At 33.8% G+C, this 24,420-nt stretch overlaps 1 protein-coding gene across 1 annotated transcript in view; it reads left to right on the top strand.

Moving 5' to 3' along the window:
• Positions 1-23,857, top strand: part of LOC121413018 — a 46,604-nt gene extending 22,747 nt beyond the window's left edge. The window contains exons 8-17 of the mRNA XM_041605783.1: positions 2,196-2,384; positions 7,942-8,106; positions 9,119-9,283; positions 10,286-10,450; positions 11,433-11,597; positions 12,617-12,784; positions 13,795-13,959; positions 14,913-15,077; positions 22,661-23,037; positions 23,755-23,857. Coding sequence (XP_041461717.1) covers positions 2,196-2,384; positions 7,942-8,106; positions 9,119-9,283; positions 10,286-10,450; positions 11,433-11,597; positions 12,617-12,784; positions 13,795-13,959; positions 14,913-15,077; positions 22,661-23,037; positions 23,755-23,857 — 1,827 coding nt within the window. The remainder of the gene's footprint in view (positions 1-2,195; positions 2,385-7,941; positions 8,107-9,118; positions 9,284-10,285; positions 10,451-11,432; positions 11,598-12,616; positions 12,785-13,794; positions 13,960-14,912; positions 15,078-22,660; positions 23,038-23,754) is intronic.
• The last annotated feature ends 563 nt before the right edge of the window (positions 23,858-24,420 follow it).

Below are 24,420 nucleotides of genomic sequence, written 5' to 3'. Positions count from 1 at the left end.
TGCATAATTATGCCTAGTACTCCCTTAATGTCGCACAGAATATAGTAAAAACGCATTTATGCTATGACGGCCCTTCTCTATACACGTACTCAACCTACCAACTGAAATAAGATCTCAAATTAGCCTTGCATCGTTTAAAAATCATTTGATGAAGCATTCAGCATTACCCACTTTTGACCCATGAGTTGTACTGAAATAACCTTCCTAATTAACTTTCGGCCATCTATTTCGATATTTTGTTCGACTCACAACTTCAGGTTACTTTCTTGATTTTACAGATTTTGTCTAATTGTAAATGTAACAATACACGTCTTAATAATTTAATGTCATCTGTTTTTATATTAAATAATTGTACTTTTATTGATAACTGACTGCTTTTAACTCTCAACTTTAGAGTTTCCTTCACATGTACTTACTAATTTATTTATGCCTATCTTATGATGCTACTATGTAAATGAATTGTTATAAATGTTATGCCATGTACATTGTTACAAGGCCCCATGGCAGATCAACACATTGTTGAATTAGCTTCCCTCTTTCTAAACAAATAAGTAAATGCGTCAATCCTGGAGGATAATATATCCCATTTTCGGGGGGCTGTATTATCATCCCAATAATAATATATAGTAGAACAGTATACTGTATAACAACCAAGCGGCGACTGTCCTCATTGCTTCATTAAGACTAGCAGGTGTATTCGAAACGTCGCAATAATAGTATGTTTTATCCACAGATCAACTCCTGTAGCTATTTTGTTTTTACTACCACGATGATCAGCATCTTCCGAACTTGTATTGATGTCATTGTACCTTCTACTGTGACATCTCTTCATTGTGTTTTAAAACGTTTACTTAATTGGCAAGTTGAAATGGCTATAGCATTGGCTATGTTCACATAGCCAACAGGTCTTCAATTTCCCTCCATTCCACTGAAGATAGAATAGTGTGCATTATAACCTACATAAATTAAATCCTGTATGCTGATTGGTTTAAAGGGCATCATGTGACCAAACATATTTCTTTTTATTTTCATTTCATTCATTTATTTGAAAAATAAATCAATTAATTGAATAACGACCCCCCCCCCCAAAGTACAACCACAAGGAATGATCATATCATCCTGACAATCTGGATTTTGCTTTTTATATTGACATCTGTTTAGTTTGCAATTTAAATCATATCCATTACTTAATAGAAGTTTGATTATACAGCCATGAACATGCGTAGACTATACCAAATGACGAAAATTGGTCCAGTTTTTCACTCTGTTTATTACGTAATGTTCAGACATGGTTATTGATGTAAAAAAAGGGATGTCGTCCAGCTCTCCTCATTGCGCTGAAGGTAGAATAAAGTGTAGTGGTTAATCAAGCCCTTGTTTGATGACGTAGTTTGGCTTCTTCATCATCTTACTATTATGGCAGATTGAGCGTCTTGATATCAAACGTTTTCAGTCAAGTAACTCCAAACTTGCCAAATATCAAAATATTGATCTTGTTGCATCATTGTTTCACGATAAACAGGGTTTTGTTGCAAAATAGTTATTTAATAATGATTTTATGGCATCTTTACATTCTAGAGATAATTGTTTTGCATTATAAGTCTTGACCTCTAAAACCCCGGAGGGCTGGTAAAGGTCAATCAATTTAACATTTCGAAATATTGACACTTAGCGTAACAAATTTATGATAAACAGTCCTCTCGTGCAAATAATTGCAGTACAATTTATTTCAGCATAATGCATTTCCATGAAGTCCAAAAAACAATTACACGTTTAGAAAATCTAAGTGATGAAAAGACGTCTAATTTGCAAAATTCCAAAATGGCTGCCACTGTGATCATTTTTTCATGATTAATCGTACTAGTACAATGACCTTAAGGTAAAAGGGTGAATTACGAGTACAAGCACAAAATTACAAAGATTTATCCTTTTAACTTATTAAAAATAGAATGTACAAAAAATGATACAATAATTATACCAGGCCTCTATTTCGAAAGAATGGAGGGGATTATTCAGCCTTGGTTTTAATGTCAAAATTGCTATAGTTGGTAAATACTGTAACAGCATTCCAACCTCGAGCAAATAATTCCCAGTATTCTTATTCAAATCCAGGTACATCAGTATTTATAATGGCTCATTCAAGCCCTTGTTTGATGACGTATTTTTCTTTCTTCATTATATCACTATTATTCCAGATTGAGCGTCTTGATATTAATTACATTGATCTTAGTCAACGTCTGTCTGCATCACGTGATCTCGCTCAGTTCATTTGTAAGATGCCTCATCTCACGGAACTTCTTCTCGGTGATAAATATGGAAACGCCAGTCCCTCACTTCATGAAGAGTTCTATTCAACGTTATCATCCCTAGCATCATCCGCAAAGGTATCCTTTTCACGTAGTCATTTTCGTTTTTTTAAACGATATTAAACAATTTCCCCCAGCTAGTGCAGCCACAAGGAATGATGCAGTTTTAAAAACAAGCACAGATAAATATGTTGATGTGGAAGATAAATATGCTTTTTAAAATATTACGCATTCCTCTTTATATGTTTTTCACATGTTAAACAATCATGCTTGTTGATGATTTGATATGTTACGACTTCGTTATTTATGATTTTTAAAACTTTTTAAATATTTTAAACAGCGTTGCATTAATACATAACATAGTTTTGTATAAAAACGGTAATTCAATTTGTAAATAATTATATCATTATAAAAATAGAATAAACTGAAAATAAATCACATTATTTTTTTACACCTTTATTTGGTATAACCATCTCATAATTATACAGAAATGTCAGAGTAACATGTTTCATAATCATGTCTAGCATCAACGTAGAATAACATTGTACATTATGAATAAGTTATATTTTGATAAAAAAAATCATAGAACAACGCACAAAAAATAAAACAGAAAAGAAAGAAACACAAAAAAAGCATTACAGGTTTGTTTGTATAAATTACCCCAAATCCAACAAATTTTTTTAAAAACAAATCTACATGTATGAATAGTAGTGTACCTATAAGAAATGCATTTTTGTTTCGCCCACTGGCGTAAATCCCGGGGGGGGGGGGAAATGGGGGATATATCCCCCGACTTTTCGAGGAGGGGGGATGGCATCTACAAACATCCCCCCCCCTTTTTACGGAAGAAATGAAAAAAATCACAAGAGATAATTGTTTTGTTGGTGAAAATTCTTCCTAAAATACCGCTTAACAAATAAATAAAACAATATCATTGGATCATAAAATGCAAATAAAGAGCCAGTTCACCATTTCCAAACGAAATACTTTTGTCCTTATTATAACATTGAAGAGAAACCCCGTTTCTTCCAATTCATCAATGTTGGGATTTTGGAGGGAAGGCTACATGGAATGTCAAAACATTCTGAATGTAATCTCTAATAAAACCATTAAACCATCATGTGGTAAAAAAGATAACAATATCGGATGGGTATTTACCATATGGACAAACAGTGGCGTAACTACCGGGGGGGGGGGCATGGGGGGCACATGCCCCCCCCCCCCAAAAAAAAAAAAAAAAAAAAAAAAACGGGGAAAAGGAGAAATGGGAAGAAAGGAAGAGAAACGTAGGGGTAAAGAAGAAAATATAATTCATTATAATGTTATATTATAATCATTTATGTTACATTTCATAAGAAACATTTTTATAATAACTTTATGAAACATAATTTGCCCAGGGCCTACGTCTTCATTGTTCCTGGTGCTCGCATTGTCTGTTTAACAAGATATATAATCCTGTTGTACTAAAACATCAAGTTTTCAGGTCAATATAAACCAAACATATTTTCTAGCACTTGAGTTATCATATATTGACATGTGCTTCTTTTACATGACTCAAAAAGTGATTGCCCCATGTTAAGGTCTCCGTATATAAACATTTCCTCTCCATGATTACGTTCGCATTAGTTGAATGGTGAGATATGTCCTCTCTTCATGAAATCCTAATATCAGTCCTTAAAATATCCCTTCTGATCTGAATATGAAAAATTTTCAGCTCGCGCTTCGCGCTCGCATCATTTGGTAAATGAATTACCTATATGGTCCTAGTTAATTCCTACAAAGAAACCTTAGAATGCCCCACTTCAGGTCTGAATTATCTAAATTTTCAGCTCGCGCTTCGCGCTCGCAATATTTGATTGGTGAGATGCGTATGATAATCATTATTGCAATGACTACAAAGAGTGTCTCATGTGTTCAAATGTAATTCTAATAAAATCAGCAAGCGCTTGGCACTCGCATTAGATGACTATGGTGAGATATGCATACTCTTAATGGATTCCTAAAATATATTCCTTAAAATCTCGCTGTTTGTGGTCAAAATATACGAAAATTTCAGCTCGCGCTTCGCGCTCGCATTATTTAGCAAGACAGGTACCTATCATGATTACATAAATTTGATTATAATGTCCCTTTTTAGGTGTGAATATAAAAAAATCAGCTCGCGCTTCGCGCGCTCACTCAGTGATTAAAAAAAAAATTCTGGTGCCCCCACAATGCCGTGATCCACGGAACGCCAGTGTGGACATATCAATGACAATTCCTTGCATATCTAAAAACATGATTGCAAAAAATGCCAAAATATTTCAGTCATCCCCCCACCCATCAACACGGATTTACGCCAGTGGTTTCGCCTGCTTAGGAGAGCGACACTACAGGCGCCGCTTATCCAACGACGGCGTCGTCGACATTGAAATCTTGGCCAAGGGTAAGTTTTTGAAATTTAATCATATCTTAGAAAGTATATGAACCTAGTTCATTAAACTTGGACATAAGAGTAATAAAATATTATTAAGCATTCTGCCTGTGTTTCAGTTCAAATGACTAGATCAAAGGTAATTTAAGGTCAATGAACTAAGACCATGTTAGGGGAATCAATATCAAAATCTTAACCAAGGTTAAGTATTTTAAAAGGTTGTCATAACTTAAAAAGTATATTGACCTATACACTAGTAATTCATTAAACTTAGACATAAGGATAATAGTGTATTACTAAATAATCTGCCTGAGTTTCGTGTCACATGATTATGGTCAAAGGTAACTTAGGGTCAACAAACTTTGGCCATGATTTCCTCCAGATAAATTGAGGATATTGCTTGCAATTGAACGGAACCCTGCCAAAATATAATATTTAATACGGGGTAGATGGAATCAAGTTTTATTAGATTATATCGGCTAATAATTATGACAGATTGAACACCAATTTACGTTCTATGACGAATTTTTTAGTTGAAAATGCTAATTAAAATGGTAGGTTTAATAGTAAACCTCTTCACATAAATTTATATATCGTTCTTTATCCCTGAATATGCTGCTCATTGTCTAAATTCAACATTTTTATACATGCGTTTTGAATCGTTTTGATATTGTTACCAATCCTTGAATTTGAGGTTAACAGCACAAGTCATTGAGAATGTCCACTCTTTTAAAGGCAATTATAATTTATTTTAAGTCCCAGTTTTTACAGAAAAGTTACAAGACTGCGATACAAAATAATTGTTTATCATAATGGTTACTTTCGGTCATGTTCGCTCATTTTGTGTACGTAGCAGACGATGCTAACCTGCTAGTATGATATATTATATTATACTTACGCAGACCCTTTGCGAATCAAAATAAATTCCAGACTCGTTATTTGCTTCATCAAACTATAGCTATATTATAAATATCAGTATGCAAAGCTTTATAGTACAAGAACATTGTTACTTTCAACATTAAATGCGTTAATTAAGTTTGTTTGAACTGTATTAATTGTTTCAAATGAAAAGGATCTAGTAACAGAAACTATCATACGTTAGTCACGTGACGTTGTACACAAAATATGCCATGTTCTGCTTGCTCGATCTCAAGTTCGGGAGAAAAATAAGATGTAACCATTATACCAGTCGCAACAAACTGTAGGTACTCTATTAACCATTGGGATAACAATAAATCTCGACCTTTCTGACCCTTAAGGATATTCCAGTGGGAAAACAAAGGTGCTGGCGTCTCGAAAATATGGGTGGTTTCAGACCGTTTGCCATAGCAGGAGTTGTTAACATGGACACCCTCAAAAGAACAGCGAGACGTAAATAATGAATAAGTTATAGTAATATTTACATCGAATTAATGGAATTGGATAAACTTGTCACATTATTATCAATCCGGTGTGAGATTATTGATAGTTATAAAGATATACCCGGATATCTACAATATTACGTTCATGAAAACCATTGTTCCCATGTTGAAGCTGTGTGTGTGGACTTTCGGACACTCAAATGCACGCAACTAACCATTTTATGCCTCATTTTGATTATTTCACCACCAATCGGATGAAACACGATGAATTGTACAAATAACATTTTTGTTCTCTTTGGGGTAGAACGGTGGTGTAAAATAAAGATGAATCCCTCGTTATCCGCCACAGCGGTTTGAAGGATAAGAGAACAATTAGATGAAGAACGGACATGGATTACTGATTAACAATGATACAACATGCATTCGACATATTGTGATAAACAAAATACACATCTCGCTCAACAATATATGTATTTCTGTATATTATACCAATCATTAATTTCAATATAATTGCAGTGTAGTAGTATGGTGGTGCAAGAAATGAAGGCTATTAGGATTATTATTCGGAAGAAACAAGCATCGTGATCCAAGGACCAGAGTAAAATAGTGTACATTATTACTACTAATAATCCAACAATGATTCGTTCTTCTATTTGAATTCCTTTTATATTTTTTGATGAAAATCGTTATGAATTTTTAGTTCTATTTCTATTTTCAGTTGAATATGCAGCATGATAATTTCCCAAATAAGGGGTATGGTATTATATAGTGCATATAAAAAAGTTAACACTTTGAAAAATATCCTGCAAAGTTATACATTTGTAATATCCTGAAGATTTTTCCACATTTTAACATTGGTATGGATCCATTTCAGTAATTGACGATATGACTGTAAAAATATTTCAGCATGAGTGACCACCACTTACTTTTGAAAGTTAGTGAAAAATGATTTGCGCAGTACTTTGAAATAGTTATGCGAATAAAAGTAGAACTTAATCATGAAGAACACATGGAATTTTGCTAGTAAAATTGATTTGAAGATATCATTTACCTCTTTTAACTTGTTTCCTTTTCCAACATGTCCAAAGCACTTCGAAGAGTGCCATTGCGTCCCACCCCACTCACCCACACACCGAGGCAATCGTGACGATATTTGTTTTACACTAAGCTATGATTTACGTGAAATAGTTTAGCCTTGATTTTCATTTTGTCAATGTCAAGCTTGGGAAAAGTGTGGAGAAAAAGTATTAAAAGAACAATAAAATGTAAACCCACAATAAATGATTAAGACTTAGTCATAAAATGTTGCAAATGTCTGATGTAAGCTTTTGTTTAGATTCAGTTATTTCCTCAGATCCTGCTGGCACAAAAAAGGGTAAAGGTTGCGCTTCCTAAGTGTTAAAATTTAAATTTGGGTGTCAAAATTGTTACAATAACCTCGAATATATACGTTGTATTTCAATTGACTGGAAGTGCGAGGTTTGCATGAAAATGGACAGTGCTCACTCAAGTGTAACATTCTGTCAAAACTTTTACTTTAATTGGAGAGATGTGACCCAAACCCAAGAATATATATAAAGAATACCAACATGTACATTCTTCCCAGGGCTTTTTTAAAGTGTATTTTTGATATGCACATGTAGAAGACACGCAAAAAGTAATTTAGAACGAATTTCCAATGTTGTTGATTTTGTTTTAAATTGTATCGATTTCTCATACCATGAATACTGCCATACAATATCACTGTGTTACTGTGTTGATGAAATTAAATATTAATATGGCTAATATTTTTCCAATACACACTGGAGTGTAATGGATGTAAAGTAATTTTGAATTCATTTTCATGTTACTATTATATCAGATTGAGATTCTTCATCACAATGAGAATCTCAGTCAACGTCCGTCTGCATCACGTGATCTTGCTCAGTTCATCTGTAAGATGAATCATCTGAAGAACCTCACACTCTCCGGTCAGTATCATGATGACTTCTACTCAACAGCATCGTCGGTGGCATCAACTGCAAAGGTAATTAGTAATTAGGAGATTTTTATACGTTAAATAAGAGTACGTAATGAAACCATAATGGTCTTCTAATTGTCTCATGAGGCCATTATGCCTTATATAAACTAAAATTGTCGATTCCACCTTGCAATGAATCTCTTCTTGGATTGTTATTAAAATCAATTGTCATTTAATAGTCAATAGTAAAAAGGACCCAAGAAAAGTCATTTAACATGATAACCACTATACAACATGCATTTGGCATAATGATATATTGTGAAAAAAATGCACTACTCGCTCAAAAATAAATGTATATGTATTTCAAACAAATTATTAATTTCAGAATATTTGCATCGTGGCATTATACTGGTGAAAGAAATGGAGGCTATTGGGTATATTGTTCGGATTAAACATGCATTGTGATTAAAGGACCAGACTTAATGATGCTATAACAACAAAATCGAACAATGTTTCACTTTCTGATTTCAATTCATTATAATGTATTACGAATATTTTATTCAACAGTTAAGACATAAAATCATATTTGCTACATTTTATACAATTAGCCGCTTGGAATTCCATTTTGTTTGAATTTCAATAACTACATCTATCATAAGAACATCGCAAAATTATTTTGAACATTATTTAGTTACTCTTTTAACTATCGGGATTATTAGCTTTTTGGTACTTCTGTACATAGCGGTTGCATAGGGCTGGACTACAAAATGAACCTTGTGTAACAGCTTGTAACAAGTTTTATTTCTGTTTATATTTTCAGTGAATAATTGGGATAATAACTTCCCAAATGAGGGGTATGGTATTATAGAAGACACGAAAAAGAGAATGAAGAACATATCTCCATTTTCTTTTATAAATTGTATCAATTTCTTTTACCATTAATTCTGTCATACAACGTTAGTGTGTCCATGTGTTGATGGGATTAATTATTAATATGGTTGATATGATTTCAATACACACTCGAGTGCATGGAATGTAAAACAATTTTACTTTTATTTTCACGTTACTATTTTATCAGGTCGAGATTCTTTATCACAATGAGAATCTGAGTCAACGTCCGTCTGCATCACGTGATTATGCTCAGTTCATCTGTAAGAGGAATCATCTGAAGAACCTCACACTCTCCGGTCAGTATCATGATGACTTCTACTCAACAGCATCGTCGGTGGCATCAACTGCAAAGGTAATTAGTTATTAGGAGATTTTTATACGTGAAATAAGAGTACGTAATGAACCATAATAGTCTTTTAATTGTCTCATGAGGCCATTATGCCTTATATAAACTAAAATTGTCGATTTCACCTTGCAATGAGATTCTCTTCTGGGACTGTTATTAAAATCAATTGTCATTTAATAGTCAATAATAAAAAGGACCTAAGAAAAGTCATTTAACATGATAACCACTATACAACATGCATTTGGCATAATGACATATTGTGAAAAAATGCACTACTCGCTCAAAAATAAATGTATATGTATTTCAAACAAATTATTAATTTCAGAATATTTGCATCGTGTCATTATAGTGGTGAGAGAAATGAAGGCTATTGGGTATATTGTTTGGATTAAATATGCATTGTGATTAAAGGACCAGACTTAATGGTGTTATTACACCAAAATCGAACAATGTTTCACTTTCTGATTTCAATTCATTCTAATGTATTATGAATATTTTATTCAAAAGTTAAGACATAAAATCATATTGGCTACATTTTACACAATAAGCCGCTTGGAATTCCGTTTTGTTTGAATTTCAATAAGTAGATCTATCATAAGAACATCGCAAAATTATTTTGAACATTATTTAGTTACTCTTTTAACTTTCGGGACTGTTAGCTTTTTGGTACTTCTGTACATTACGGTTGCATAGGGCTGGACTACAAAATGAACCTTGTGTAACAGCTTGTAACAAGTTTTATTTCTATTTTCAGTGAACAATCGGGATGATGACTTCTAAAATGAGGGTTATGGTATTATAGAAGACATGAAAAGGGGGAATTTAGAACATATATCAATTTTTTTATATTGCATCAATTTCTTTAACATAAATACTGTCATACAACGTTAGTGTGTCCATGTGTTGATGGGATTAATTATTAATGTGGCTGATTTGATTTCAGTATCCACTCGAGTGCAAGGAATGTAAAGAAATTTTAATTTCATTTTCACGTTACTATTTTATTAGGTTGAGATGCTTCATCACAATGAGGATCTCAGTCAACGTACGTCTGCATCACGTGATCTTGCTCAGTTCATCTGTAAGATGAATCATCTGAAGAACCTCAAACTCGACGGTCAGTATCATGAGGATTTCTACTCAACATCATTGTCGATGACATCAACTGCAAAGGTAATTAGTTATTAGGATGTTTTTATATGTGAAGTAAGAGTACGTATATTGAAACGATAATGGTTTTCTAATTGTCTCAAGAGGTCATTATGCCTCATATAAACTAAAACTGTCGATTCCACCTTGCAATGAGAATCTCTTCTGGGACTGTTATAAAAATCAATTGTCATTTAATAGTCAATAATAAAAAGGACCCAAGAAAAGTAATTTAACATGAACATGCATTTGGTATAATGATATATTTTGAAAAAATGCACTACTCGCTCAAAAATAAATGTATATGTATTTCAAACAAATTATTAATTTCAGAATATTTGCATCGTGTCATTATAGTGGTGAGAGAAATGAAGGCTATTGGGTATATTGTTTGGATTAAATATGCATTGTGATTAAAGGACCAGACTTAATGGTGTTATTACAACAAAATCGAACAATGTTTCACTTTCTGATTTCAATTCATTATAATGTATTATGAGCATTTTATTCAACAGTAAAGACAAACAATCATATTGGCTACATTTTATACAATAAGCCGCTTGGAATTCCGTTTTATTTGAATTTTAATATGTAGATCTATCATAAGAATATCGCAAAATTATTTTGAACATTATTTAGTTACTCTTTTAACTCTTGGTACTGTACATGTAGCGGTTGCATAGGGCTGGACTACAAAATGAACCTTGTGTAACAGCTTGTAACAACTTTTATTTCTGTTTATATTTTCAGTGAATAATTGGGATAATAACTTCCCAATGAGGGTTATGGTATTATAAAGACACGAACAAGGGATGTAGAACATATCTCCATTGTTTTTTTTTATATTCCATCGATTTCTTTTACCATAAATCCTGTCATACAAAGTTGGTGTGTCCATGTGTTGATGGGATTAATTATTAATGTGGTTGAAATGATTTCAATACACACTCGAGTGAAAGGAATGTAAAGAAATTTTGATTTCATTTTCACGTTACTATTTTATCAGGTTGAGATTCTTCATGTCAGCGAAAATCTCAGTCAATGTCCGTCTTCATCACGTAATCTTGCTCAGTTCATCTGTAAGATGAATCATCTGAAGAACCTCACACTCTCCGGTCAGTATCATGATGACTTCTACTCAACATCATTGTCGATGGCATCAACTACAAAGGTATATTTATTAGGAGATTCTTACAGGTGGAGTAAGATTACTTAATGAAACCATAATCAATAATGGTCTTTTAATAATCTCATGAGGCCATTATGCCTTATATAAACTAAAACTGTCGATTCTATCTTGCAATGAATCTCTTCTCGGATTGTTACTAAAATCAATTGTCATTTAACAGCCAATAGTAAAAAGGACCCAAGAAAAGTCATTTAACATGATAACTCTTATACAACATGCATTTGGCATAATATATTGTGATAAAAAATGCACTACTCGCTCAAAAATAAATGTATATGTATTTCAAACAAATTATTAATTTCAGAATATTTGCATCGTGGCATTACAGTGGTGAGAGAAATGAAGGCTATCGGGTATATTGTTCGGATTAAACATGCATTGTGATCAAAGGACCAGACTTAATGGTGTTATTACAACAAAATCGAACAGTGTTTCACTTTCTGATTTCAATTCATTCTAATGTATTATGAATATTTTATTCAAAAGTTAAGACATAAAATCATATTGGCTACATTTTACACAATAAGCCGCTTGGAATTCCGTTTTGTTTGAATTTCAATAACTAGATCTATTCTAAGAACATCGCAAAATTATTTTGAACATGGTTTAGTTACTCTTTTAATTCTCGGGACTGTTAGCTTTTTGGTACTTCTGTACATAACGGTTGCATAGGGCTGGGCTACAAAATGAACCTTGTGTAACAGCTTGTAACAACTTTTATTTCTGTTTATATTTTCAGTGAACAATCGGGATTATGACTTCCCAAATGAGGGTTATGGTATTATAGAAGACACGAAAAAAGGGATGTAGAACATATCTCAATTGTTTTGTGTTTATATATTACATCAATTTCTTTTACCATAAATACTGTCATACAACGTTGGTGTGTCCATGTGTTGATGGGATTAATTATTAATAGGGTTAATATGATTTCAATACACACTCGACTGCAAGGAATGTAAAGAAATTTCAATTTTATTTTCACGTTACTATTATATCAGATTGAGATTCTTCATCACAGTGAGAATCTGAGTCAACGTCCGTCTTCATCACGTGATCTTGCTCGGTTCATCTGTAAGATGAATCATCTGAAGAACCTCACACTCTACTACGGTCCGTATCATGATGACTTCTACTCAACAGTTTCGTCGATGGCATCAACTGCAAAGGTAATTAGATATTAGGATGTTTTTATATAAAGGGAGAGTACTTAATGAAACCGTAATGGTCTTCTAATTGTCTCCTGAGGCTATGATGCCTTATATGAACTAAAACTGGGAATTCCACCTTGCAATGAATCTCTTCTTTGATTGGTATTAAAATCAATTGTCATTTAACTGTCAATAATAAAAAGGACCTAAGAAAAGTCATTTAACATGATAACTATTATACAACATGCATTTGGCATAATAATATATTGTGATAAAAAATGAACTACTCGCTCAAAAATAAATATACATGTATTTCAAACAAATTATTATTTTCAGAATATTTGCATCGTGGCAGTATAGTGGTGAAAGAAATGAAGGCTATTGGGTATATTGTTCGGATTAAACATGCATTGTGATTAAAGGACCATACGTAATGGTGTTATTACAACAAAATCGAACAATGTTTCACTTTCTAATTTCAACTCATTCTAATGTATTATGAGCATTTTATTCAACAGTTAAGACAAACAATCATATTGGCTACATTTTATACAATAATCCACTTGGAATTCCGTTTTGTTTGAATTTCAATAAGTAGATCTATCATAAAAATATCGCAAAATTAATTTGAACATTATTTAGTTACTCTTTTAACTCTCGGGACTGTTAGCTTCTTGGTACTTCTGTACATTACGGTTGCATAGGGCTGGACTACAAAATGAACCTTGTGTAACAGCTTGTAACAAGTTTTATTTCTGTTTATATTTTCAGTCAATAATCGGGATGATGACTTCTAAAATGAGGGTTATGGTATTATAGAAGACACGAAAAGGGGGGAATTTAGAACATATATCAATTTTTTTTATATTGCATCAATTTCTTTTACCATAAATGCTGTCATACAACGTTAGTGTGTCCATGTGTTGATGGGATTAATTATTAATATGGTTGTTATTATTTCAATACACACTCGAGTGCAAGGAATGTAAAGAAATTTTAATTTTATTTTCACGTTACTATTATATCAGATTGAGATTCTTCATCACAATGAGAATCTCAGTCTACGTCCGTCTGCATCACGTGATCTTGCTCAGTTCATCTGTAAGATGAATCATCTGAAAAACCTTACACTCGACGGTCAGTATCATGATGACTTCTACTCAACATCATTGTCGATGGCATCAACTGCAAAGGTAATTAGTTATTAGGATGTTTTTATACGTGAAATAAGAGTACTTAATGAAACCGTAATGGTCTTCTTATTGTCTCATGAGGCTATGATGCCTTATATAAACTAAAATTTTCGATTCCACCTTGCAATGAATCTCTTCTTGGATTGTTATAAAAATCAATTGTCATTTAACTGTCAGTAGTAAAAAGGACCCAAGAAAAGTCATTTAACATGATAACTATTATACAACATGCATTTGGCATAATAATATATTGTGATAAAAAATGAACTACTCGCTCAAAAATAAATGTACATGTATTTCAAACAAAAATGAAAGAAATGAAGGCTATTGGGTATATTGTTTGGATTAAACATGCATTGTGATTAAAGGACCAGACGTAATGGTGTTATTACAACAAAATCGAACAATGTTTCACTTTCTGATTTCAATTCATTCTAATGTATTATGAATATTTTATTCAACAGTAAACACAAACAATCATATTGGCTACATTTTATACAATAAAGCCGCTTGGAATTCCGTTTTGTTTGAATTTTAATAAGTAGATCTATCATAAGAATATCGCAAAATTATTTTGAACATTATTTAGTTACTCTTTTAATTCTTGGTACTGTACATGTAGCGGTTGCATAGGGCTGGACTACAAAATGAACCTTGTGTAACAGCTTGTAACAACTTTTATTTCTATTTATATTTTCAGTGAATAATTGGGATAATAACTTCCCAATGAGGGTTATGGTAATATAAAGACACAAACAAGGGATGTAGAACATATCTCCATTTTTTTTTATATTACATCGATTTCTTTTACCATAAATCCTGTCATACAAGGTTAGTGTGTCCATGTGTTGATGGGATTAATTATTAATATGGTTGAAATGATTTCAATACACACTCGAGTGCATGGAATGTAAATCAATTTTACTTTTATTTTCACGTTACTTTTTTATCAGATTGAGATTCTTCATCTCAAAGAGAATCTCAGTCAACGTCCGTCTGCATCACATGATCTTGCTCAGTTCATCCGTAAGATGAATCATCTGAAGAACCTCACTCTCTCCGGTCAGTATCATGATGACTTCTACTCAACAGCATTGTCGATGGCATCAACTGCAACGGTAATTTGTTATAAGGATGTTTTTTATATAAAGGGAGAGTACTTGATGAAATCATAAATTTCTTTTAATTGTCTCATGATGCTTTGATGGCATATATAAAATAAAATTGGTAATTCCACCTTGTATAATGAATCTCTCCTTGAATTGTTATTTAAACCAACTGTCATTTAATAAGCAATAGTATAAGTAAGATAGAGGAAAATTCATAAACATGATCAGCCACTATACACCGTGCAATTGACATATTATGATGAAATACGCAACTTGCTCAACAATAAATGTACCTGTATTTCAGACAAATAGAATTCCAATATATTTGCATCGGGGTATTATAGCGGTGTAAACAGAATGAACGTTATTAGTCTTTAAATTCGGATTAAACAAGCATTATGATCACAGGACTACACTAGATATGAATAATTAGTACACAATCGAACAATATTTGCAGAACAACAAAAACTATTAGTTATAATACATGCCTGAACAATAAGTCAATGTTTATCTAACAGCACTCTCAAACAAGTATGTTTTTAGGTTTCCCTTGAAGGTGTTTCAGTGAAGTCTAGGTTTTCAAACTCTGTGGAAGAGAATTCCACATGATTGGTTATATTACATACGATAAACCGCTTAAAAATTTTCTTTTGTCTAAATTTTGATAAAAATATATTCATCAAAAGCTAAAAACATATTAAATCATTTTGAATATTATACTCTTAACTCTCGGGACTTTAAGCATTTTGGTCGTTAGGTACATAGAGGTTGCATAATGCTGCACTGCCAAATGAATCTTGTGTAACAACTTTTAACAATTTTTTATTTAGATTCATATTTTCACATAATTATCGGGATGATTTCTTAAAGGCGGTTTTCCACTAGGGCGCGGACAAGACCAGGAAGGGTTGCGGAAGCTACTTTTGTCATTTCGGCATGCTGTCCGCAACCAAATTCCGTAAAAGATTATGCAAATGATCTTGTCCTAGGACACAACCAGGACTGTCTGCGTATTGTCGTAGGACATTTCTGGGACTGTCCTAAGACAAGATTATCTAAATAAATTTGTCGGCGTTCGGTGCGGACAGCATGCAGACCGTATTAGGACAGAACCGGAGACATTTAGGGCAACGTCACGAGTGGTAAATTCAAGGACTAGGACAATCGGACAACTTGCGAATACTCCATGAAAATTATCGTTCATATATTTTTTAATGAATTTAAGGGTGTTATTTGGGTTTTCTTCGACTACAAAGACTATATAAGATTTTCTTTTACATGTATTTCAAATCAAATTGCATACATTGGTGGACATCCCAGGGGGACAGGGGCGACGCGTCCCCTCACTTTTTTGGAAAATGGGTGGCAATTGATATCAAATGCCCCCTCCCCAATATTTGGAACGAGCAAAAAAGAAAAAATGGAAAGAGAGGGAAAAGAACCAGAAGGGAAAAGAGAAGAGAAAATAAGGAGGAAAAACAAGAGTAGAAAGACGAGTGAATTAAATAAGATGAGGGGGGGGGGGGGGTTCATGTCACAATTTTAAATTTTCGCTCGCTCTGTGCTCGCATTGCCTAATCTATGAGATACATAACTTGCTCAATAGACTTATATTGAGCTTAATATATCAAGTTTTGAAGTAAATATACAAAACATTTCTCGGACATTAAGTGTTCGATTTGTTTGATTTACAAATAGATTTTATAGTTTTCTGTAAAATAACTATATTTTATGGTCTAAATATGAACATTTTGCGCTCGCGCTGCGCGCTAGCATTATTTGATTTGTCAAATAACTATTCTCTTCGTGTATTCCATAATTTTTTGAAAAATATCCCTTTTTAGGATGGTCTGATTGTGAATAGTATCAGCTAAAGCTACTTGCTTGCATTATGATTGGGGGGTTATGTATACCTGTATCAATTGTAAAAAAATATTTTAAATTCCTCTTTCATGACAGTTTATCAAAATTTTCGGCTCGCAATTTGGGCTCGCATTATTTTTGTTAAAATATATTAACCCATGCATCCTATTCATGATCAATGTCATCAATTATCATCAATTTCGCGCCCTCATTGGGCTTATAAGATTAATAGGTAAGATAATAATTTTAAGATTTCCTTATAATCATTGTCCGTTTTTTTCAAAATGGAATATCGACAAGTTTCATCTCTCGCTTAGGAAGATAGTCATCATAGTCATATGAAGACAAAAAATGTCCTTAAAATGTCCCGGTCGCAACTCAAAATATATGTAATGATAAAAATATAAACTTGAGCTTCGCACTCGCATCATTTATTAAGCGCGATCCATATCCAATTCGTAACTGCGCTTAAATAAATTCTTTTTTTATCGGAAAATCAAATATCTTTATCTCGCTCATCGCGCTCTTATTATTGATATTATAATAAAGAATGAAATTAGAATGTCCAGACTCTAGGTCTGGATCTAAACACAGGCACGCATGTTTATTTAGATACGAATCTTGTGCCAGTTTCAGATCAGATTACCAAATATTATTATTAATGTAGGAATATTATCCATCTATCCAATTATCCATCTTTTTCTGATTTACAAAACGTGAGATGTCGAATTTCGTTTCGGCTCGCGCTTAGCACTCACATCAAGTGTACAGTCATACCCCTTTCCTGTCCTTGCTTTTAACCTTTTTCAGGGGGAAATGTCCCCCCCCCCCCTCTACCTTTTGGAAGAGATTTTCGTCCATGGCTGGAGTTGTTCTTTCCATTTTTGTGTATTTTCAATTCATTCTGATATTGTACTTTGAGTATTGTATGGCGATTATTTTCAGTGTTCATATATTTACTCTTGTCAGAGAAACCTGAAAATGCAACGTTAAACATATACCCTGAACAATTATCTATATAATAACAATTCTTATACCATGATTACTACACCATTAGATCTGTGATTTTGTTCGTGAATAAAATCAATATGCTATTTCAACGCACATATTTACGTCAAGTGATTTTAGATTTCATTTGATATTACTATCATATGAAATTAAGACTCTTGATCTCTATGCTGATCTCATTGAACGTCCTTCTGCATCACGTGATCTCGCTCAGTTCGTCTGTAAGCTGAATAATCTGAAGACCCTAGTTGGAAGAATTTACATGTAAATGTGACAGAACTTAAAGTCAAAGATTTTTTTTTTACTTCAGTCCAAAAATACCATTTTTAAACGGTGTGAAAATGTTATGTTCCTATTAAAAAATCATTTTTCGCATACCTATATATTAAGAGTTGTGGCTTTTTTCAATTTATGTTTTAATTCTATAATTTCCGGTTTCTGTGTTGTAGGTCGTTTACGAATATGATGATCTTATCTTTTATAGTCAAACGATAGTTTTGAATCAGGCACAAACAGAGCAAGGATATGTATATATATATATATATATATATATATATATATATATATATATATATATATATATATATATATATATATATATGTATATATACATAATAATAATAATTATAATGATAACAATAATGATAATGTTTATTATTATAATAATAATGACTATAGTAATAATAATAAAAATAATAATGATATAGATATTGGTATATTTACCCAGGAAAGCCATTCAATTTAACTGTTTTTCGAAGAGTTGCATTGAATTTAAAAAAAATCTTATTTCCTGAATCCCCCCCCCCCGCATCGGACGCCAAATACGACTTTGATCAATTTCACAATATATATAAATATATATATATATATATATGTGTCGTCGGTCGTGATTGGCATGTACATGAGGAAACTGATGAAGCCACTCCTTACATTATTGTATTTTGATATATGTTTTCTCTTTCTCATTACAATGTGGAATGATGTTTGCTGATCAAGATAAATTTCCATTGTTATGAACTAAAAAAAAAATGGACAGCCTATAGTGAGTTAAACATCGATTCTCTCGTTTGCATATCGCTATATGCCATACATAAAAGTGTTTTGTGGGGAAAAAATACAGGAAATCTTTCTAATTTACATCAAATTTTGATTACATTACCAGTTCTACGCTAAATTTTGTTTCATTTTATTTGTTATGCAACTACTGATCTTTTGTTTGTTTTCATGAAATGAAGTGTGTGTTTGGAAGAGAATGGTGGTTTATGTGAATTTATCAAAAATGATTTGGTAGGGTGCCGGGAAGTGAATACAGAATCGACATTGTGTTTCTTGAAATTGTGATTAACCTGGTAAAAATACAATCTTAAGGTGGTGTCACACCTTGGCGTTTTGGCTTATTTCGAAAGGGTGGGTGATGTCGCGTTAGGGTGCGTCAACGCGAACGCGAAGATTCGTCCAAAGCCCCCCCCCTCCCCCGGTTTGGCCGAAAGGGTGCGTGGGGAGCGCCACGTCGCGTCGGGTTCACTGGAACGCGCCCTTTCGTCTAAAGCCCCCCCCCCCGATTTGGACGAAAGGGTGTGTTTAATAATAATGAATAAATAAATAAATACAAATATTTATAAGAAAGCTGAACAAACAAAAAAGACGAGTGATATGTGAAATTTGCATAGGAACATAAATCATCATATGGCACAAACATTCTTTTTAAGGAAAAATAAAACAATGACGGCATGCTGCATGAGGATTTTTCGGTGGAAATGTTTTATGGTGTAATATTGATACATGTAAAAATTATGACTGATTTCAAGGTTCTTTCAAATAAAAAAAGTAACTTACCTTCAATTTTATACTTTGCAGGTGTGTATTTATTACAAAGGAAAACATTCGTATACCTGGAGATATTTGGTGTCCCCCAAATTATAAAAGTTACGGCAGATGTGTCCTGGAAGTGCAAGGCCAAAATTGATGTCGGGTCAGCATTCACAACGTTTAACTCTTCAGAGACTACCTTACTATATTTTACACTTGAGACCCTGCCTCAGTATATTTTGTGAGATGTATCTGTTTTTATGTGTGCGTGTTGTGTGTATAATAATAATAATAATAATAATACATATAATAATAGAAATAATAACAATAATAATAAAAATAATAACAATAATAATAATAATACTTATACTAATGATAATAATAATAATTTTCACCCCAAAGAGTGAATTTATGGTAATGAATTTGGAGTGAAAAATTGGCGCCAAGTGGCTTATTGCAAGGGTGGGTATCTGATTTTATTATCATAATTATTATTATTATTATTATCATTATTATTATCATTATCACTATCATTATTATCATCATTATTCTTAGTTTAACTTTTCTTTCTTTTCCTCAAATTGTCAATGCTTTAAATGATTGAAAATCCACTATTTTACGTGCAAATTGGCAATGTTTGACAAAATACCCTATATTCAGCTTTCTTATAAATATTTGTATTTATTTATTCATTATTATTAAACACACCCTTTCGTCCATACCGGGAAGGGGGGGGGGGCTTTGGACGAAAGGGCGCGTTCCAGTGAACGCGACGCGACGTGGCGCTCCCAACGCACCCTTTCGGCCAAACCGGGGGGGGGGGGGGCTTTGGACGAATCTTCGCGTTCGCGTGGACGCACCCTAACGCGACAGCACCCACCCTTTCGACATAAGCCTGGCGTTTTAGACAGCGTATGCCCGACGTATCAAATTTCTCTAAAACGTCGGCATACGCTGAACTTTAATTTTTTTTCAACTTTGGGCGTATACTTAGCGTATTTATAACGAGTTGGATGTATACATAACGTCTTAGTAAATTATATCGAACGCTGCGTTAACTTATAAGTAACGTATTCCAATGAATGTTTAGCGTATTGCTGGCGTACACAACTTATGCCCTACGATAGCCTAACTTACGCTTAGCGCGCGGCAGCGTATCGCTGACGAACACGTGTCGTACCCTATAAAAAGACTGCCGCTCGACTATTCAAACACAACCGCACGATACATCACCGTATCAACACCACCGCCATGCCGAAGAAAACTCCTGTGAACCCCACCTTTATATACCGATTCCTATAAACGTTATCAACACGCCATTATACGGTAGCTGTAAGTTATAAACACGTTCAGTAAGTTTTGTGGTCGTCCGGAGCACGTCTTCATAGTCAATATACGTTGGAGTTAAGTTAGACATACGTTCAAAGCACGTTACTCATAGGTTAAAAGTAAGTTTTAGGGTACGCTGGACATTTTCTCGACGTACATCGACTTATGAGTAACTTACGAGTAACGTGTGTCAACGTGTATCAACGATCGCGTAACTTGCCTACAACTTATGGCCGCGTATGCGGGACGTATGAGCCATACGCTGGCATACTTCGAAAAAAAATTTGTGCTTGCACAAATTTTTTCGACGACCTCACCGTATGACGACGCATACCAGCGTGTTTTGGCGTACTCTTAACGTATGCAAAACTTACCCGCAACGTATTCGACGTACGACAGCGTATTCGCCAAATTCCTCATACGTCGGGCATACACTGTCTAAAGCGCCAAGGTGTGACACCACCTTTAGTAAAGAAAACAGATCATTATTGAGTTGTATTTTTCCTATGATATGGTTTGGGTGCTTTATTTTTCTTTAGCTTGTTTCTATCTCTCTCCCTTTATTCTCTCCTGTTTTTGTCTCACCTGCGGAGCAGAGTGAGACTATAGGCGCCGCTTTTCCGACGGCGGCGGCGGCGTCAACATCAAATCTTAACCTGAGGTTAAGTTTTTGAAATGACGTCATAACTTAGAAAGTATATGGACCTAGTTAATAAAACTTGGCCATAAGGTTAATCAAGTATTACTGAACATCCTGCATGAGTTTCACGTCACATGACCAAGGTCAAAGGTCATTTAGGGTCAATGAACTTTGGCCGAATTGGGGATATCTGTTGAATTCCCATCATAACTTTGAAAGTTTATGGATCTGATTCATGAAACTTGGACATAATAGTAATCAAGCATCACTGAACATTTTGTGCAAGTTTCAGGTCTCATGATTAAGGTCAAAGGTCATTTAGGGTCAATGAACTTTGGCCGAATCGGGGGTAGCCTATCTGTTGAATTACCATCATAACTTTAAAAGTTTATTGGTCTAGTTCATTAAACTTGGACATTAGAGTAATCAAGTATCACTGAACATCCTGTGCGCGTTTCAGGTCACATGACCAAGGTCAAAGAACTTTTGCGGAATTAGGTGTATCTGTTGAATTACCATCATAACTTTGAAAGTTTATGGATCTGATTCATGAAACTTGTACATAAGAGTAATCAAGTATCACCAAACGTCCTGTGCGAGTTTCAGGTCACATGAGCAAGGTCAAAGGTCATGTAAGGTCAATGAACTTTGGCCATGTTGGGTTTATTTTGTTGAATAACTATCATATCTCTGTAAGTTTATTGGTCTAGTTCATAAAAAGTGGACATAAGAGTAACCATGTATCACTGAACATCTTGTGCGAGTTAGAGTAGTATTCATAGTCAGCACTGCTGCTATGTTGAATCGCGTGATGCAGGTGAGACGGCCAGAGGCATTCCACTTGTTATGTTGTCAGCCGATGGGGTGGTATCATGTTTCCACTAGCATGATCTTTTGTTATATATTTGTTTATTTTATTTATTTATTTTCTCATCTATTGTAGGATTACTGCAACACAAGCTCAACTGTGACTGATCTAACCGTTACTGATAGTACACTAAAAGAATGGCAGGATTGTGGATCGATGTTTGACAATGTGAAGAGGTTCACCATACAGGTACGGGGCACGATCAGATGTGACGTCATTCAGAGGATCCATCTACCAGCAGCGACAGAGCTCACCATTCAAACATATGAGTATAATAGGAAACCGGCTTCTCTCCACGATGATCCCACTGCACTACACAATGCACTTCACAAGGTCTCATCTCAGCTTGTCAAGGTCACATTCACAGATCTCTACACCGGTAACAATCAGACCAAACGCATTATTCAAGCTTTCAGATCAACACACGATCTCAAAAATCTGAGGATCCTGGGGTGAGATATCCTTCTTTTATTTCTATCACCTTTTGACGATGATCATTTATTGATTTGATTCAGATGCACCGTTTTCAAATGTTCAATCTTCGGTTCTTCAATATGAAGGATACATATACTGCTAAAACGTAACAAGAAACGCTTTAGCAACTCGGTGGACAATATTATAAAATGATATTTTAGGTAAAACGTATACTCATCATAGAAAAAAAAGCTAAAATGCAAAGCGCTGTCTAGTATGGTCTCATGCTGTGTTTAGGGATGACATTAAGCATTTGGCAAATATTTAGATTATAGTTAATCCCCCCCCCCCTTGGTATGATATGTAAAACGCACAGCCGCACGTATTGACGTAACTACGCATACTTTCATTTGGATACTACTCGGAATATTTGAACATGAATTACCGGAATTATTTATCGTCTAGCGCTCTTCTGTTAAAGAATGACAACACCTTGCTTTTGTAATTAATTTTCTTTATTTATTTCATGCAAATCTATTTTGGTATACTTACATTTTAACCATTCATACTGTTAACCTATTGAAGGAATTCAAATCTTGTAGGTCCATTATTAAATCATAGTTTTGTCCCCGCCGTTACCGGTGTTTTTACTTCGCTTTCCCGAGAGTCCAAACACAAATTTTCACCATTGCCCTATATTACACAAAATAATTTATTCCGACGAATGCGTGTTCTCTCCATGTTAATAATATTAGGTTCATAAGATGTGGGACTGATGAGAGCTTCGATTCTTGTATTGACTCCAATGATGAGCATAATATTACTGTGGAGATAGTACATGGCAAACCAGTGGGGTAAGCCATAAGACCTCTTTTATCAAACATTTCATTTTCTATTAAATTTTGCAATTCAGGTCCAGAGAATCCATCTAAAAATGATTATGTAGTTGTGATATTAAAGAGTTGTTTTGCATTTCTACACTTCCCAATGAAAGCTGGCTAGAGCCCATGATATTCTCCAATACATATGAAATATAAAACTAACCACCACCCTGTCCTTATCATTCTAATCTCATCAAAATTCATATTAAATATTTTGACAAAAAGGGTGTTCTCAAATACTTGTAGCGGAATAAGAAGCTAAATATTACTGTCGATTAGTCTGGCCAAAATTCAAGCAAATCAGATTTGAAATATGCATTCAGGGATGCATGGTATGTGGTCACAAATAAAAAAGGAAATGAGAAAATGAAGATTGTCGCCAAAGTTGAAATTAAATGACCATTCAAGAGAGAGCATAGCCGCGTTGCTACAACATTAGGAAGAGCTTCTAACGATATAAAGTTTACTTTCCTGAGACTTAAAATGTAACGTTGTAGTAATAATTAATTGTAGTGTAGTAAATAAATTTATTAATCTAGG

The sequence above is a fragment of the Lytechinus variegatus genome, chromosome 4 (assembly GCF_018143015.1).
Source record: "Lytechinus variegatus isolate NC3 chromosome 4, Lvar_3.0, whole genome shotgun sequence".
Lineage (NCBI taxonomy): Eukaryota > Metazoa > Echinodermata > Echinoidea > Temnopleuroida > Toxopneustidae > Lytechinus > Lytechinus variegatus.
The sequence above is the reverse complement of the archived record's forward strand: the minus strand, read 5'-3'. Positions and strand labels throughout refer to the sequence as shown.